Genomic DNA, 18,896 nt, shown 5'->3' on the forward strand with positions numbered 1-18,896 from the left:
AGGACAAAGAGATGGGAGAGCAGTTAGAATGAGCAGTTAGAATGGTGTCTTAGAATGGTGAGTTAGACTAGTCAGTTAGTTAGACCCCATCGCCCTTTCCTTTCCCCCTGCCTAGAATTTTTCTCCCTTAGAATTTTACTTTGTTAGAATCTTTTCTTCTTCCCCACTCAGGACCTTTCCACGTTTCCCCTCAGATGGCTTTCATAGGATACTTTTTACACTTAATAAACTCTATAGTAACTTTTCTAAAGTGTCTTTTCTTCCTGCAAGTTAGAACCCAGCAGTTCCTGCTGAGATAGAACAAAGGCCATGTTACCTAATCCTCTGCTGTTAGGCTACAGGTGTTAATCACCCTAGCCTGCAGCCCCATTATCCTCAGAAGAAGTTTTTAGGATAGCACAAGGCTATTTACTTAACACCTTACTGGTCTTAGGGCCAGGATGCTGACTGCAGGTCAGCTACAGTAGCATAGGGGCTGCCTCAAGAAGGTGGTGGGAGGAGGAGAAGAAAGAAGAACCAGCTGTGTCTCTCTCTCCCCTTCTCTCACCCCCAAGCCGGGGGCGAGGGGTTGGCTCCCGGCACCCCAGCAATCCTTTTGTGTCTGCCCCTCCCACAGTGGTGAAATTACAAGTACACATGACCATATCCAGCTTATACCACATTCATGCTCATTCTCAGATCCTCATGCTTGTACCTCAGATGTTCTTATTTGATGAGCCATGTTCCTGGCCCTAAATTAAATCTTTATATCAAATTTTAGTAAGTCCTGAATATCTACTGAATCAGAGGCTCATCTGGGCCATAAGAAGCAGAGGTGGAAGAGGTGCTCCATTATGCAAGATGTACTATTCAGGAACACCATGGCTGCCTTATCCCTCCATGTGACAGTCCGGTATGGAGCATTCTGAGTGCTAATAAAGCAATTTGATTATAACAGTCTGGTTCCTGGTGAGAAAGAATCCTTATTACAAAAGCCAACATGCCACCCTTTTTAGCCCCAGAACAATAGCCAAGATGGCGGACAGCAATACAAGTGTGAGAAATGACTCCAACAGCAAGCACTTTCTGCTCTGAGTGCAGGGGGTACCAGGGCCAGGTCTTTGACAAGCTTTATAGCATATCAAAGGTGTGATTCCATCCAAAATCCACCAGAGACAGAGACCCAAGAAAGCAAATGTGATTTGTTCAAACAATTTCATTTAGAAAGCCCCAGCTGTCTGAGATAAGAGCACATCAGTCCTACCTCCCAGCGACTAGCAAGTTTGGGCGGAATCTCCAAACCCAGCTTCTCAAGTTTCCGATCCCTGTACTTCTCATACTGCCGGTACCCCGCATACCCTCCACCTGTTGCCAACAGGATAGGCACAGGGCGTAGCAGGAACAAGGACCGGACAGGAGCAGTATGAAATTTTCTGACACCTGTAACAGAAAAAACAAAAAACAAAAAACAAGGAGATTCTGAGCATAGTACACAGAAGTAAAAAAGTCCTCAGTAAAGGTGACCGTACTGAAGAGAACTGAAGTACAGCTCCTAACACCCTTCTCGAAGTCATGTCACTCAGTAGAAGACAGGCATCTTGGCTAAGGAACCAGTCATGGACTGAAAACAAAAACTCTGAACTATACTGGGCTTCATTATGTAGGCCCATGAACCCAGTTACTCCTGAGGCCAGCCTGGGTGGCTCAGAGAGACCCTATCTAAAAATAAGAAGTCAAAACCAGCCTATTGATCTAGCTCGGCAATGAGAGAACTCAACTAGGATATGCAAGCCCTGTGATCAATCCCTAGCACCATTAAGAAAAAAAATCAAGGATTTCACAGTCGGTTGTGATAGCTCCCATCTTTAATCCCAGCACTTGGGAGGCAGAGGCAGGCGGATTTCTGAGTTCCAGACCAGCCTGGTCTACAGAGTGAGTTCCAGGACAGCCAGGGCTACACAGAGAAACCCTGTCTCGAAAAAAAACAAAACAAAACAAAACAAACAAACAAACAAACAAAAACAAACCAGAATCATAAATAAATAAAGGAGAGAGGGTGAGAGGGATAAGAAAATCTCAAAGAGACTTAGAAGCTAATCAAGGTAGGCTCAGCTGTCTACCGACATGCTCCATAGACACCAGTTCTCACCCTGCTCTTCTCTCGGAAGTTACATGAGGTGATTTACAATTCTGGCCTTTACAAGTTAGGCTAGGCATTGACATTTTAAAATGCACAACCTTATAAGCTCCTGACAAGAAGCAACACAGTCAGACACAGAAAGACGCTTCATGATCTTACTCACAAACAGAATCTAGAATAGCCCAGTGCCAGAGCATGTGCTTAGCAGGTGTAAGGGTTTGATCTCTAGCACCGAAATATAACTGTTTTTAAAGGTGGTAAGAGTAGGAGTTGGGACAGGAAAGCCAAGGACACACAGTTGTAGTTCTGAAGGACAGTAAGTCAGAAGGCCTAAAATACGATATGAGGATTATTGTTAACAATATTAGATATTAATAACTTGCCAAAAGAGAGTAGATGTGAGTACTCTTAGCAATAACAATGAGAAAAGGAGTTACATGAGGTGATAATTTCAGTAATTTGCTGGATTATACCCATTCTATTGGCTGACCTGGGGGTACACTCCTATAATCCCAGCACCCAGGAGGGTGGAGGAAGGGGGGATAATGTTCAAGGCCAACCTGGGCTACATAGCAAGACTCTATCTCAAAAACAAAAAACAAACCAAACCCACCATGCAACATGCCTTAAATACATACACCGAAGAAACCAAAGTACAGCAAGAACCTCAAGAGCTGAGTCATGAAAAACAAAGAGTGGATCTGTGCCACGGCTTGACTGAGGGAGGCCCACAGTGCCTCATTTCAGTGGCCAGTTTTGTTTTGAGACAGGGTCTCACAGATCCCAGGCTAGCCTTAAACTGATAGACTGGTGTGACGCTACTGCCTCTGGCATTCAAAGGCTGGGCCTCTGTGTGTTGTCACCACAACCAGCACATTCTTTCGTCATTGTCTCCCCCCCCCCACCCCCCACCCCCCCCAGGTACTGGGACTGAACCCAGGCTCTTGCCTGGGGTCTGGCTCATGCTTGACAAGAACTGTACCACGGAGCCACAGTTTACACCACAGAGCTACATTCACATTCAACCCACTGGTTCTTTTAAAACTATTTAACCTGTGTATGTATGCATAGGCTTCCATGTATTGTACAGGCACCGAGTGGATCCTAGGATCAAACAGGTGATCAGATTTGGTGGCAAGAGCATTTACCACCAAGCCAGGTCACTGACATTATGGCACTTTTTTAAATAAGCAAATATAAATGCTGTAAATCTTGATCAATGTCTAATCACTCTTCATGATCCTGCTACTTGGCAGGTTATCTGTTGGGGCAGCCTGTCTTGCCTTGGATGGCAACTTTGGGAATGAGGAACTCCAAGGAAACATGAGCGACCTGCTGCAATAATTTCCATCCCTGTAAAGGGTCACAATCATCTTTTTCTCTGGCAGTCTCCTCAACCACCCACTCAGGACTGATGTTGCCCTTCAATGTGTGTTTCAATAAACAGTTCTGAAAGGTCAGACTCAGTCTGTTTCTGCCCCCCCTCCACTCTCAATTTATTTATGTTTAGTCTATGTACACTGGTATTTTGCGTGCATGTATGTCTGTGTGAGGGTATCAGATACTGGAGTTGCAGACAGTTGTGAATTGTTGTGGGTGCAGGGAATTGTCCTCCAGGAGAGCAGTCAGTGCTCTGAGCCACTGAGCCATCTTTCCAGCCCCAGCTTCCTATCTACGTAAGCTGTTTCAGAAACCTAACAATACTAACTTAAAAACCAAAAAGACAGAGTTCTGATCAAGAAAGACTTGTCACAGTGTGACAGTGCAAGACACTGCACCCATCCTGGATTCTTGCTGAGACCATTTTAGGTTTAACTGCCTTGATAGAGAACCCCACAGAAAATTACCTGACTCTGTTCTAGGAACCTGAGGTCAAGATGCCCCAGCCAACTTATCTTAGCTTCTGTTAAACTGTCTGCTTGTGCAGGACCCTCTCTGGCTAAACACTTATTTTACCTTCTGTTAAACTGTGTCCTTGACCCAAACCTCCCCCTGAAGCTGTTACATGAGCTACCAGGATGTGAGGTTTTTTTGTTTTGTTTTGCCTTTAAAACTCCTTACCCTAAACACTTGGAGCTACACTTGGGTCCCAAATACCTGAATATAGTCCCAGCCAGCTAGAATAAGGACTTTCAACTGGCTATAACTGTGTCTGAGTGGAAAAGATCCCCCCTTCACTTTTCTCTTTCTGAACTGATTGGTGATGACACCCAGTCTGCAGCTGACACCCGCAGCACAGTGCTCGATGTTTCCTGCTATCTTTATCTTTTTGTTTTGAAGGCAGGGTCTTACTCTTTCTCCCAGGCTGGGCTCAAGCAGAGTGCCTGCTTTAGTCACCCAGGTGCTGGATTAGCAGCCACCACACCCAGCTTCATTTACAGGTCTTTCTCATGAATTTACTATCTCTTCTTTCTTATTTTGTAATTATATGTGTGTGTTCATGTGAGTGCAGGTGACAGCCAAGTGCAGAAGATGTCAGATCCCCTGGTGCTGAAGTTACAGGTGAGTTTGATGACCAGAAGTTAGAATCCTGGGTAGGCAGACAGATAGGGAGAAGGGCCTTGGCTTGGTAATAAAAGTGGCATCCTTCCAAGATGGACAGCCTCTGACTTGAGACAGCCTTCTTCCTCACCCTCTGACTTGAGACAAAACCTGGCAGCTTAAAACAAAGGCCTTGTAGGTATTTTGTCTCCCTACAACAGGTCCCCTGCTGATGGACTGGTTCAACAAGTTCAAGGTCAGCCCTAGACACAGAGCAGTTCTGGGCCAACCAACTATCTTTCTTCAAATTGACCAACCTTAAATTGGGGGAAGAAAAACTCTTCAGAGACTTAAAATAACTGATCCCCTGAAAAGAAACTAGACTTTTTTGGCTTTCCAAGTTCAATCTCTACTTTACAGAACATCGTTTTCTGTGTCTGCTGCATGCATGTGTCTCGCCTCCCCACCCCCACAATGAACTCCATTCAACTGCTGATTCTGTCTGCAGTGTTGGAGATTTCTCCAGACTAACACCTTGGGGGCTCATCCGGGATTTCTTCTGAGGAACACCAACTCATCAGAAATCAGGCTAAACCCTGAAAGAATAAGGTGTGTTCACTAAGCCCCTGGCAACCGTTCCCCTGTCCTGGATCAGGACTGATCATTTTATTTTCTTTCTTACAAGGAAGAGAGTATGTACCCTAGGAAACCAATTAAACTTGTAACTAGAAACCTGTGAACAGGCACTAAACTATACTACTAACCTAATCTGGCTGCACAGCAATAGTACCTCGTTCTGATTGCTGCCTCTGGTGCCTGAAGGAAGGTATTTTTAGGGAAATAGTTACTATGTGGAAACAGACAAACCTTTGTATTTTTCAAAGCATCTGAATCTCCTATCTTATCTCCTCTGCCACCTTTGAGATTGAGATAGGCTAACTACTGTTTTAACAAACTGGATATCTAAGTTTCTTCTCTCCCTCTTTTTAGATGGGGGAAGAAAAAAAAAAGCTGTTCGAGCCCTCACACTGATCAGAGCTCCTTTGCCTCCTGAACATGGACAGCAGAATTTCTTCCCCACTTCTTTATTTTGCTGAGGCCATGGTACTGCTTCCTCCTACAACCATGCTAACTAACCAAAGGGTCTGTTTAAAGAAAGGGCATAAAGGTCCACATTTAATCCGTGAGATGTGTGGATCCCACCGGGTCTTGTGCCTGAAGGGAGAGGGGCTCACCTTATGAGGAAGTTGGGCTAATCTTGAATGAAAAACAACCATGTAGCTTGTCGTTATCTGGGCGATGGCTTCATTAAGATGGAAGCAACCATGTGGTCAGCAGCTATCATTGCTAATGTTATAAAAAAGACCAATGCCATGCTAATTCACTGCCACCTTGGTTAATGTAACCACATGGCATAAACTAAATATGGCAGTACCCATAAAATTTCCTGTTCCTACTGAGCCCTACAGACTAAAGAGGCTACACTAGGCCTCCAAAGTTTTTTCCTTAATGCTCTGTGTTGTTTTAAGATCGAGCCTTTCCATCACAATAATAGAGGTTAACAAAAAGAAACAATCTAATACGATCACTTTCTGAGTTCTTTTACAATTTTTTGTTCTGCTATGTTTACTATTCTTTAGAGTACAGGGATTTAAGCCCAATTTACATATGATGAATTATAAGAAGTGCTCTCCTATTTTAGTGGTAGTGTAGAGTGAAAAATTATAAAGGCCATTTTATGAAATATGTGTAGATTTCTTTGCCCTTAGACCTTGGGCAGAAAAGTGCAGATTCCAGAATGAGGAACTGAAAATAAGATTTCAGGCCTTCATACCCCAGGACACTTGCTGGATGAATTACATTCCTCAAGCCTCAAGCAATAGGCCCACCTATGGGTGAAAGAGGCCCAAGGCAGGAAGACACATTCCTGACCATAAAAAATACAAGCCATCTAGGTGGGGTTGTGACTGGAGGAAGTGAGAAATGTCTTGTAATGACGGTATAGGGAACAGTGACTTCGTTAGACCACATTTTTTAGAAGAATGAGTGTGCAGAGTGATTTTCACATGACTCTAGATCATTTGGGCTAGATTCCTTTAAAATGTTCCACTGTTCTTGGTTACCCCTCCCTCCCTTAGTCTTCTCAGTGCTATGTTCAAAATTTGTAAAACAACCAATCATGTGTAACCGTGCGAAAATGTAACCAATCATGTATAACCTCGCAAAAATGCCTTCCTTTCCCCACCCCATGTTATAAAAGACCCCTTAGCCCGCCATTCAAGGCCAAACCTTGCTCTTGGAGCTAGAGAGCTTGTGGTTTGACCTCCGGCTAACTTCCCTAATAAAGCCTCTGCTGATTGCATCCAGGTATGGTTTCTTGTGATCTTTGGGTGGTTGTGATTTCCTGAGACTTGAGGAAGGGTCTCCCGAGTATGGGGGTCTTCAGTAGGACACAAATCAGGCTCCTAAGACAGTGGCACAGCTACCAATACCCTACAATGGCTACCCAAGCTTTGTTAGGATAGATGGCCATGAGGAAACAGAAACCTAACCCTAACATTTCTCAGAAACTTAGTGCCTTGGGAACTTTGTTCATCAGATAACTGCAGTTTCCTCATTCCTCCCTCAAAAGGACATCTTCCACCCATAAACTGGTCTGACTGCATCAGTAACAGACCCCCTCCTGCCAGGCTCACCTCAGGCAACCTATTCTAGTCAAGATAAGGGATCTGCCCTTAAGCCTTCAAGAACCTTGTGAAGGCTCTTGCTCTCCAGGCTGGGCTGCTGTTGTCTACCCTGGTAAGATAGTCTGGCAGTCTGTTTTCCAATAAACTTTTTTCTACCCATGGAGTGGTCTTGTTTGGAGGTTTTGTTGTGCTTATTTTTTTTCTTTTCTTGGAATATTTTATTTATTTACATTTCAGATGTCATCCCCTTTCCACATTTCTCCTCCCTAGAATCCCCCATTTTATCCCCCTTCCTCCTTTTAGCTTTTATACCATTTTAATTACATGCAAGAATTAAGGTCAGTTCTAGGTTGAGGAACTAGCAATACAAAAGATGCAAATAGTCAAGGAACAAGCAAGACAATAAACAAAATTCTGTGAACATTAAGGGCTTATCAAGATGACCAAAATATCTGAGCCAACTTCCCTGTCCTAGCCCAAAGTCATTTTCATGTCTGAAGCCTACTTCCTTGTTCTAGCCTAAAATTTAGATTCCTGTCTGAAATTACTTCTTTGTTCTAGACTAATATTGAGATTCCTGCCTGAAATTACTTCTTTGTTCTAGCCTAAGATTTAGATTCCTGCCAGAAATTATTTCTTTGTTCTAGACTAATGTCAGATTCCTGCTTGAAGCCTGCTTCCTTGTCCTTGGCCAGTGTCAGATTCTTGTCAAACAGCCCTAAAGGCTCTCTGCCTCTCCCCCTTTTTTATTTCATTAACAAGACTGAGCCTGTCTTAGGTTGTTCTGACAAGAATGCCTTCTTTACCTGTCATAGAATATGCATTAGCAAAAGCAATGCACTTCTGTCTTAGGTTGGTAAGGCTCTGTGCAGAATCTTACCTATCCTTGGCTTGCCAGCCTGTTAATTTAATAACTCTGTCTGGGGTTGTTGTGCTTACTTATATTTAGACAGTATTCTTTTAAAAAAAATCACAAGTGTTTATCATGCTTGCTTTCTATTTGGAGTAGTAGTAGTAGTAGTAGTAGTAGTAGTAATAATAATAACTTTTTATAGCTCAAAAGAAATAAATGGGCACAAGATCAGGTAGCCTCTAAGACACAATGACTGACCCCCTTTTAAATTGTTTCAGCTAATATTCCAGATTCACTGGGGTCCTACTCCCCTTTAAAGGAGCTAGAGGTTACTTAATCTTACAGCACAAAAGATGACCATCATTTAGATCCCAGGAAAGGAAATAAAAAACAAAAAGGTCTGTCTCTCAGAATGCATGTCATCTTAACCTTGATCTGCCCTACAGATAAGGATGTGTCTGTAGGGAACTAGTGTCTGTCCTATGGATGGGATTGGAAGGAAACTAAAATACATACAACAATCACAGGCAGGGTATATCTGAACAGTGGCAGAGACAGAACTACAGGCCTGGGTAAATGCAACTCAGCCCTACACTGGAAACCAGCTGTGTTTAGGTCACACTGACCACCCTTGGATTGGCTACATATGCCCATTCTGGATGCTGGACTGAGAGACTCAAAGAGGACTAGGTGAACCTCCATCCATCCATCTCAATCTTATTTCTCTCAATCTTATTTTCACTTTAAAGATAAGAACAGAATCTTCCAAGATTACTTCCAATTCCCCACTGCCTTGCCTCCTGCCTGACTGTAGCAAGTTAAAGTCCCTCAGGTGCTTAGGAGAAAGCTTTAGTCTCTTTCTCAACTAGTACATGGTCTAAATACCTTCTATGAAAAATCAAAAGAGGCTCTTCTGGGCAGCTCTTAATTATGATGACATCCTTCAATTAGAGCTGCTCTGTAAACAAGAGAGAAATTCCCCTAAAATTTTCTCTGTCCAAAGTTTCTTTTACTTTCAGGATCATCTAGACCTTGCTTAAATATTACAGGCTGAACCCACAGATGCTAGCTACAGTAGACTTAGATGTGTCTAATTAAAGTTTATTTTATAGTACTTAATTTCCACTCAGGCTTCATACCTAAACACTAAAAATCCCTGATAGATGTAACTGAGCTTCTGGGTGTTCAACAACCATATTTGAAGGCGTAAACTGACATGGTTAGTGGGATTAGAAAGAATGTTTTCCCTCTCATCCTCCAAGGTCAACTAAGTCCCAGGGAACTATAGAGCATCTCTCAGAATGTCCTGTACTGTAACTGTGGAAGGTAACCTGTTCACTGGGAGGAGTGGACTATAATAAGTGTCCAGTCTACAAAAGAGGGAAAAAAAATCCTCTATACTCCCAAATGAAACAATGGTCAAGCCAGGCCTTTGACTTAGCCTAACAGAGGCATTAACTGTCAAAACAAAGACTAGAGGAGACAAAGGCTCCTCCAAAGACCAAGTAACCCTTGAGGACCAGATCTTCAACTGGCCTTGACCAAAAAATAAATAAATAAATAAATAAATAATAAAAATAATAAAAATTAATTTTGGCTACTTACATAGTCTTCAACACCCACAGGAAAGTACAGCCAGGTTTAAAATGATCATGTTTCTTTTAACAGTCCTCAGACACTATGCTCAACAATGCGATGTTATTTGGACATCAATTTCTCATTAGTGATTTGCTCCCTGATGGCCTTATCTGTTTCTAGAAGGGTAATTTTCACAGCTGTAATACAATGTCCTGTATCCTAACAAACCATGTTCCCTGCCACATACCCTGCTGTCAAACTCACAGGTTTGGGAAATTATTCAAGGTATCAAGATGGGCTGGCACACCTTTAATGCCAGTACTCAAGTCGGAGAGACAGGTGGATCCCTCAGGTTTGAGAACAACCTTGTCTATGGATGGAGTTCCAGGACAGCCAGGGACACACAGAGAGACCATGTCTCAAAAAAACAAAAAACAAACAAAAACAAAGATGTTAAAACCATGTCCCTGAAATATTATTGGAGAACCCTACAAAAAGGTATTTCTCTTTTAAAATGTCACTTAGATGCTGACATCTGGTTGTGACCTCAACAAATGGAACCTAGACTTCACTTGGGTTTGACAAATGTTATCCATTTCTACAGGACATTACAGCTAGCATATGGGCAGAGGCATTGCTTGCTGATAAGGCACTGCCATAGACCTTCTGTAGGCTTCTGGAAAAAAGATTCTGATACAAAGACCTCAGCTACACAATTATGCCTCACCTTTTTAAACAAACTTATGCTAACTATAATGTTGAGGAATTCTCCATTAACCTTGTCTGTTCGTTGTATGAGGTTGTAGTAGAAGAAAGCCAATGGCTAAGGAAAGGCTCCTTGAGCTCTTACACCAGACAAATGGCTTCCTCCACAGTGTACATCTTATAGTAGAAGGTGGTGACAGGAACATCATCTACATTGCTGACACCTATGACAAAGCCTGCTGAGGAGTCTCTGGATGGTGCTCTTGCCTGCTCTATTCCTAAGGGCAGAACTTCACCAGCTATTTTTCTAACTACACTCAGTAGGAATTGTGGTACTTCCAAAGTGTCACTTTTTATGTTACAAATGCTACCTCACTCATACAACAACTACAAAGATACACACCATCACCAAATGGCTGTCTGGTGCTCTATCTTTGTCACTGGTTGTTTTACCATGGCCCCCTTAGATCAATCCCCCCAAGGCACCATGACTGCTGCTCCTGCACTGTCAACCTTTTGTCAGTTGAAGCAGCTAAGAGCAGAAAACTTTTCAGAGCCTTAAAAAGGCCAGCCCTTGCGTAGAGACTTTGTTCTACCAAGATCTTTTTCTCTATGGCTCTGCTGCACACATAAGCCTGCACGCATGTGTCTCCTTACTCTGTTGAATCCCTTTCTTCAACTGTTGATTCTGTCTATGGTGCTTGAGCATTCTCTGCTGCTACTTGTTTTGTTCAAAAGTCTTCCTTAATTCTTTAACTGGCAGAGAAAACCAACATCATCAAGACCTGTAAGCTGCCCAATGTGGGAACTGGGACTAGAACCCAGGTCCTCTTCAAGACGAGTATATGCTCTTAAGCACTGAGGATCTCTTCAATGTCCCTCTTAAGTTTTCAAAGTATGTTGGTAAGTAGAGATGGTCACTTCCCCCATGGATAGTAACCTTTTGAGTACAGAGGCTGTGTCTCTGCAGAACAAAATGAAGACTTCAGGTGCACGGCTTAGGCTCTCCCTGCCAGTTCCAGCATCAAGTTTCTAATTAACAGCCACAAGTGTTCCCATTAGTGCCCATGTTTGTAGTAGGCTTTCTATTCTCATCAACCAGCTCATTTTATTCTCAGAGATAGGATGGGCCATCAGAAATAGCATTAGGTATGATACACAAATCATATATGTAGGTAATGAAAACATCACATTCTTCCCAGGCCACCGGTTCTCACCCCACAGTGCTAAGGGAGGTGCCACTCCATAGCACTTTCTACTCATGACTCTCAACTGAACAATCTCTCTAGAGAGCAATTTGGCCTAAATATTAAAATACATCAACTGTTTATAGAGCCTCACTCTATAGCTCAAGCTGCCTTCAAGCCTATTATCTCACTGTCTCCGGCCTACTGAGGGCTGGCATTGTAAGAAGCATGCACCACCAGGCCCAGCTCACACAGGGTTTCTGACCCAGGAATTCTAAATCTACACAGTTGTCCTGGAAATGGCCAAGGAATTGCTAAGACTGTGGCAGAAGGAGCTAGAAACAAACATGTAAAATATGTGGATGGCAGTCATACACAGAGCACCACGCAGACAACGGCATGGCTGCCAAGGCTCCAGTGACAGCCACACACCAGGCTCCATGACCACACACATGTGCTTCAACAGGTTTCAATTCTAACAACCCTATGTTCTTCCAACTTCCAGTTGAGGGAACTAATGGCTGGCTAGCAAGACCTTTGATTGTTCCTTACCTGTGTTACAGACTTGAAGAGGCAGTTTCTGTAAGGTCCCCAGAAAATGGCGTGTGGTGGTATATTCATAGTAACAGGGGCTACAACCAAGAAAAATGGATCATTAGCATTTCAAACTTTCATTCTATTCAGAAACACAATTGGCCTATTGGATCCACTTATTTTCTCTTGAAGAAAATGTTGACTATTCTGACATTTGATCCTTAGTGTGACTTTGAGAAAGGCACAATGTCTGTCTGCTGAGAAATGCACTGGTGCTGATCCAGTAAAAAGTATGCACTTCCTGGTAAAAGCTCACAAATGAAAAGCCTCTAGCACATTACAAAAATAAATACGTTAGTTTAAATTGAATCAGTTGGCAACTTAAGAAATGTTTTTAAGTGCAATAAAAATGCTCTTCACAGATGATGGTCTTCGTGTGGGGTGGGGTGGGTCTCAGTGTTCTTCAAAGGGCTAGCCACTAGCAGTCTGACCATGCTCCAATGAGTATATGGGCAACACAAACTAGTCTTGGTGGGTTTTTGGGGGTGTCGGAGGGCACGTGGTGAGAGGAAAGACCTAGTCTTGGTGGGTTTTTGGGGGGTGTCAGAGGGCACATGGGTGAGAGGGAAGACCCAGGAGGGATGGGGAACAAGTATGGTCAGGATGCATTGTGTGATATTCCCAAAATAATTAAAAATATTATGTTGGAAAATGTTTTAAAATTATATTTAAACTCTGTGTATGTGTCTCTATGTGGGTATGTGCCTGCAGATCCCGTCAGATCCCATGGAGCTGTAGTTACAGATGGTGCTGGGAACTGAACTTGGGTCATCTCCAAGAACAGCGAGTATACACTCTTAACTACTGAACCCTACTCTCGAGCCCTACTGGCAACTTATCTTGCCGCCAAGGTTCTGACCTTAAGTTTATTATAAAACTCAGGCTAATCTTAAATTCTTTGTTCTGCCTCCATTTCCTGAGTAAGGGGATCACAAGGGTGGGTCACCAAGCCCAGCTTGGCAACATTAATACAGTTTGGAGATCCTACAGTATTGCTATCAGTGTAAGCTTCATGGCTTTAAACACTGTACCACAGTTAATGAAAAGAACATCCTCATAAGAGAAGCTGAAAGAGTCAACATCACAGTCTTCCAGGCTCTGTCCTGCAGACACAGGGCTGGGTCTACACAGGAAAACAGAATACAAACATCGAGTTTGCAGAATCTGAGGAAGGGTATCTGGGATTTTCTAGTTTTGGTTTTATTCAAGACAGGTTTTCTCTGCGTATCCCTCCCTGGCTGTCCTAGAACTAGCTCTGTAGACCAGGCTGCCTTGAACTCCGAGACCTGCCTGCCTCTGCCTCCAGAGTGCTGGCATTGAAGGTGTGATCCTCCAGCATCATTATTTTTTAATAACTTTTCTAAGTTTGAAACTAGTATACAATGAAAGGGTGTTTTTTTTTGTTTTGTTTTGTTTTTTTTTGTTTTTTTGTTTTTTTTGTTTTTTTTTTTTTTAATCACTGAGATCATAATTAGCAGGGAAACAAAGTCCTGAAGCCCAGGGTCTCTGCACCATGAAGAAAAAGCTGCATAGAGATCTGTATGGACTGAGCCCTGCTCCATAGACCTTCTGACCCACTGGGGACTGAAAACTGAATGCTTTCTTTCTCTCTCCCACTTTCCCTTCTCTGCCCCCTACACCCCACCCCACCCCAATCTCCTGTTGTTCTGAGACAAGGTCTCATCTGTAGTTCAGACTGTCCTTGATTGTTCCCTCTTGCTGCCTCAGAGGGATTATGTTTGTGCATTACCATGTAGGCTCTCGTGTACAATGTTTTCAACTGCCTTTGTGGCTACTTTGTCCTACAAGCTGCAGTAAAACATATATAAAGAAACATTTACCAACTCTCTCTGAATGGCATGACCTAAGAAGTGCCACATCCTGGTGAAAATCAATGTATCCCAATACTGATAACTGCTACACTGACAAACAGAGCAGTAATTTCTACTTAGCAACTGGATTTTCCCTCATCAAAAATCAAACTTTCAATCCTCTGGATTTCGAGTTAGATAACACCTTAGTTTCTGACACGTGTGTTTGCACATGCAGGCGTGCAGGCGTACACTTTTTTTTTTTTTGGAGGCAGGGAGGGTCTCAGCATGTAGCTCTGGTTGGCCTAGAACTCACTATTTAGGCTAGACTAATTTTGACTTTGCAGAGGTCCTCTGGCCTCTGTTTCCTGGATGATGGGACTAAAGGCATGCACCATCATATCCCACTTCAGTTTTCAAAATATTGATTGGAACTCTAGAAAAAGAAACTATATCCTTATCAGTAAATGTTTCTTTCTTCCTTGGAGTATTTTATGATGTAAAAATGTAACTTTCATTATTATAAACATCTAAATTAATTTTTTTGTGAAAACAGAAATGCATTTATGACTTATATCCATAAGTCCTACAAACATCAGATTTCAGTGTTTTGATTTTTTTCCTCATGAAACTTAAAAACATGTGTGATATTGATGGGCTAATGTGATGGCCTAGCTCTTCCTGTGAGAAGCAGGGCGTCTCCGCCTGTGGGAGATCCATTAACAAATTTAGTACTGGCCCCTTAGAACAGTTGCTCTGACTACAAAATAGTGAGCCCAAGGCCCTTTTTTTCAAGTAGAATCAGAACAATGACTGTTACAACTGACTAAAGGGCAAAGTATGTTGGGAAACTGGGCTACATAGCAAAAGGCTCTCAAAACACAACAAAGTAACAGAAGGTTCGACACACTCCTCTACTGTGTTTCTTCTAACTCAGTGCTTTGGGCAGCGTGGATGACTCAACTCACCATTTCTGATACACAGCATTGAGGAGGTCTGTTTGTACACCCACCTTCCCTCACAGACTGTCCACTATTACCAGCTTCTCTCTCACAACATAAATCCTCTAATTCCTGCAGTTTATACAGATACCGTGCCGTGCACCGTGCCTCTCCCTGGCTTCCACCAACCTTTCATTAATCACAGCCTTTAAAGGGCTGCCTCCACTGTCAATCATGTCCTCATGGTTTGTTCAGATCATATCACCTCCGGTCAAAGTTGCCAGTACCCACCATGTTCCAGAAGTCACTGTGTACACCCCAAATTTCTTTCTTGGCCTGGAAGCCACAAAAATAGTTGACCCTATCTCCCTGAATCTCACTCCTGACTTCTACCCTCTCTCCTCCTGGAATTCAAACAGTAACAAACTACTTAGTGTTCAACTGGTCCTCAAGAGAAGTTCAGGTCTCGACTTTTCAACCAGTTCCCCACCCCCACTCTCATCTAAAACTGAATTTGTCCGTTTAGATGTCCTGACCTGGGGTAGCACAGCTTTAACTGGAACAAACCTGCTTCCTACGCACCTGCTAGCCTCCATCTCCCAGCCTCTTTTGTGTGTTGTGTGGTGTGGTATAGTTTCAAGACAGGGTTTCTTTGTGTAGCCCTGGCTATCCTGGAACTCTCTGTAGACCAGACTGGTCCCGAACTCACAGAGATCCAACTGCCTTTGCCTCCTGAGTGACAGGACTAAAGGTGTGTGCCTCCACTTGGATTCACAGCCTCTTTTGCAGCAAGTGTGAGGTGTACCAAGTACAAGTGATCCACCTACCCCCACCTCTCATGTAGCTTAAACTATCACCACATGCAGCTGGACTGGTTGTACCTCTGGGCTTTCTGAGCATTTTTGTCCCAGCAATGAGAAGTACTCAGAGAGCTTTACAGGAAAAATCAGAAAATGCTCCTGAGTTTACCATGCAGGGGAAGGTTCTCTCCTTAACCTACTGTATATAAACCCCATTCCACCCTGGGTGTGTGTGTCTCTCACATGTTGGTGCCCTGCTCTGTCACTCTGCCTTGTTCCTCAGAGAACGGGTCTCTCACTAAACCTGACATTAGTCTGGCAGCCAACAAGCCCCAGCACTCCTATCTCTGCTCTCCCCTCTGCACTGGGGATCCAGGCTTGGGCATACGGTTTTGAGTGTTAGGAATCTAACCTAGATCCAAGTGCTTGAACAATATGGTAGTTTGAGTAAGAATGGCCCCATTGGTTCATACGTTTGCAGGCTTAATGAACTGTTTAGAAAGATTAGGTGTGTACTTTCTGAAGAAAGTGTGTCACTTGGGATGGGCTTTAAGGTTTCAAAAGCCTATGACTGTTCCAGTGTCTCTTTTCACCTGCTGCCTGTGGGTTAGTATGCAAAGCTCTCAGTTACTGCCAAGCCTGCCTGTTTCCTGCCATAATAATAAACTCTGAAACTGTAAGCAAGCCCCCAGGTAAATGATTTCTTTTGTAAGACTTGCATTCATCATGGTCTCTTTACAGCAATAGAAGAGTGACTAAGACAAGCAGTAAACACTTGTCTGGCAGAACCATTACCTCACCCCCCACAATACATTAAAACACAAACAAGCTAGGATCTCTAATGTAGCACTGGCTGTCCTAGAAACCCACTTTGTTGACTAGGCTGGCCTCAAACTCAATGATCCACTTGGCTCTGCCTCCAAAGTGCTGTTATTAAAGGTATATGCCACCTTGCCCAGCTCTTTTAAGATTTATTTATTTTTGTTATATGTGTGGACATTCTGCCTGCATGTTTGTCTATGCCTGGTATTCTCAGAGTCAAGAAGATCCCCTGGAACTGGAGTTTCAGATGGTTTAAGGTGTCGTGTGGGTACTGGGAATTGACCCTGGGTCTTCTGAAAGAGCAGCCACTGTTCTTCACTGTCTAGGTATCTCTAGTACCTACAGCATTTTCTTAGTGATTGATGTGAGAGGGCCCAATCCACTATGGGTGCGGTCACCCTTGGGCTGGTGGTACTAGGTTCTAAAAGAAAGCAGGCTGAGCTAGCCAGTAAGCAGCATCCTCCATGGACTCTGAAAAACGGTTCCTGGCCTGTGTGAGTTCCTGCCCTCCCTGCTTCTGATGATGAACTGTTATATAGACACATAAGTGGAATAAAACCTTTTCACTACACATTTCAGCAAAGCAACAGAAATCCTACCTAAGATAAGTTGTTGGTATCAGCATAGTGGGGTACTGCTGTGACAACATGACTATGTAAAAAGGAGGATTGTGGAAGGACTTTTGGAACTTTGGGCTTTGAGTACGTACGTATCAAGAGCTCAGTGGGCTGCTCTGTTGGAGCCTGGAAGAAAACTGAGAGCAATGTAGATGGAGGTCTGGCTGGTGAGGTTTCAAAGGGAAATCTGAAGCTTCTCTCAGGACTGTTTACTGTTTTGAATTAAGATCTGGTCATTCTGGTTAGCTGGGGATGAAGATTCAGCCATGATTAACAAGAGACTGGCACCAGTGAAACAAAACCATTACATTATTGGGGCAGTTGTTGCTGGTGAGCTAGAGCTAAGAAATCAGTGGTGATTGAGAAGAGACCAGCATCAATCATTGAGTTGAAATTCTCTGGTGGTGTTTCCTTGGAGTGAGCCCACAGAACCTGTTTCAGAAGTAGCCTGTACCTCCTGCTGGCAGTTAAACTTGGTAGTCTAACAGTCACCCAGTGCTACTTGTTTTGAAGACACGAAAGGGACATGGAGACTTGGTACTGAGGCAGGGCTAGAGTCCCAGAAAATAGCTCTGGAGAAGCCACTGGTGAGATGCCAGTACCATAGAATGACCACCAAGAACAGCAGCATTAGAGTGGAGCCAGTCAGGGTCTAGAAGACAAGTTGTGTGTGCTGCAGAAGGCAGAGCTGGAGAAGTGACCCAGGATCCTTGGAGTCAGGTCCAGAATATCATGAGTGGATACCAGACACTGGACATTGAGGCATTTACACTGTTGGAATGTGGTTTTGCTTTATTCCAATTGTGACTATGCCCTGATTCTTCCTTCTTGAAGTAAGAAAGTATTTAACTTACTTATTTTTGATTTTACAGAAGCCTACAGTTGAGAGACTTAATTATTTGTTTGATTTGGTTCTTCAAGATAAGGATTCTCTGTGTAGCACTGCCTATCCTAGAACTCACTCTGTAGACCATGCCAGCCTTGAACTCAGAGACTGCCGCCTCTGCCGGAGTGCTATAATTAAAGGTGTGAGCCACTATGGTCCAGCAAGAGAGTGAACTTTAAGATGTTTGAGTTTGTAGACTATGGGACTTTTTAAGTTTATAAAATGTTTTATATGGTAAATGTTTTAATGTGTGATCATGGGAATAGACAAGGGTTGTGGCTTAGCAGTGAGGTACTCGTATGTCAAGTATGACAAGGGGTCAGTTGTGCTGGCTACTTTGACACTTTTACACAAGCTAGAATCATCTGGGAGAAGGGAGCTTCAATGAAGAAAATGCCCCCAGCCAGGAAGTGGTGGTACATGCCTTTAATCCCAGCACTTGGGAGGCAGTTCCAGGCCAGCCTTGTTTCTAAAGCCAGGTACAGGACAGCCAGGGCTATATAGAGAAACTCTGTCTCAAAATATAGAAAGAAAAAAACAAAGAAACAAAGAAAGAGAAAGGAAGAGAAAAAGAAAAAGAAAAAAATGTTTCCATAAGATCAGGCTGCAGCCAAGCTTATAGGGCATTTTCTTAATTAGTGTTTGATGTAGGAGGGGCCAGTTCATTGTAGGTGGAGTCATTGCTGGGCTGTGGCCCTCGATTCATCATAGCAAATAAAAACCGTATGGAGACAGGCTGTAATCCACATGGTGGGTAGAACAGATAGCAAGGACTAAAGACCAGAGCTACATACAGAGTAGCAAAATGACCGGAA

General features: G+C 43.2%; 1 protein-coding gene across 2 annotated transcripts in view; it reads right to left on the minus strand.

Annotated features, from left to right (window-relative positions):
* Pisd (phosphatidylserine decarboxylase) overlaps window positions 1–18,896 on the minus strand; it is a 41,908-nt gene that overhangs the window by 22,164 nt on the left and 848 nt on the right. For both annotated transcript variants that reach the window (XM_034508376.2, XM_076938263.1), the window contains exons 2-3: window positions 12,163–12,242; window positions 1,244–1,419 (exon numbers count right to left, since the gene is read on the minus strand). In XM_034508376.2, coding sequence (XP_034364267.1) covers window positions 1,244–1,419; window positions 12,163–12,242 — 256 coding nt within the window. The remainder of the gene's footprint in view (window positions 1–1,243; window positions 1,420–12,162; window positions 12,243–18,896) is intronic.

The sequence above is a fragment of the Arvicanthis niloticus genome, chromosome 7 (assembly GCF_011762505.2).
Source record: "Arvicanthis niloticus isolate mArvNil1 chromosome 7, mArvNil1.pat.X, whole genome shotgun sequence".
In the NCBI taxonomy this organism is placed as follows: domain Eukaryota; kingdom Metazoa; phylum Chordata; class Mammalia; order Rodentia; family Muridae; genus Arvicanthis; species Arvicanthis niloticus.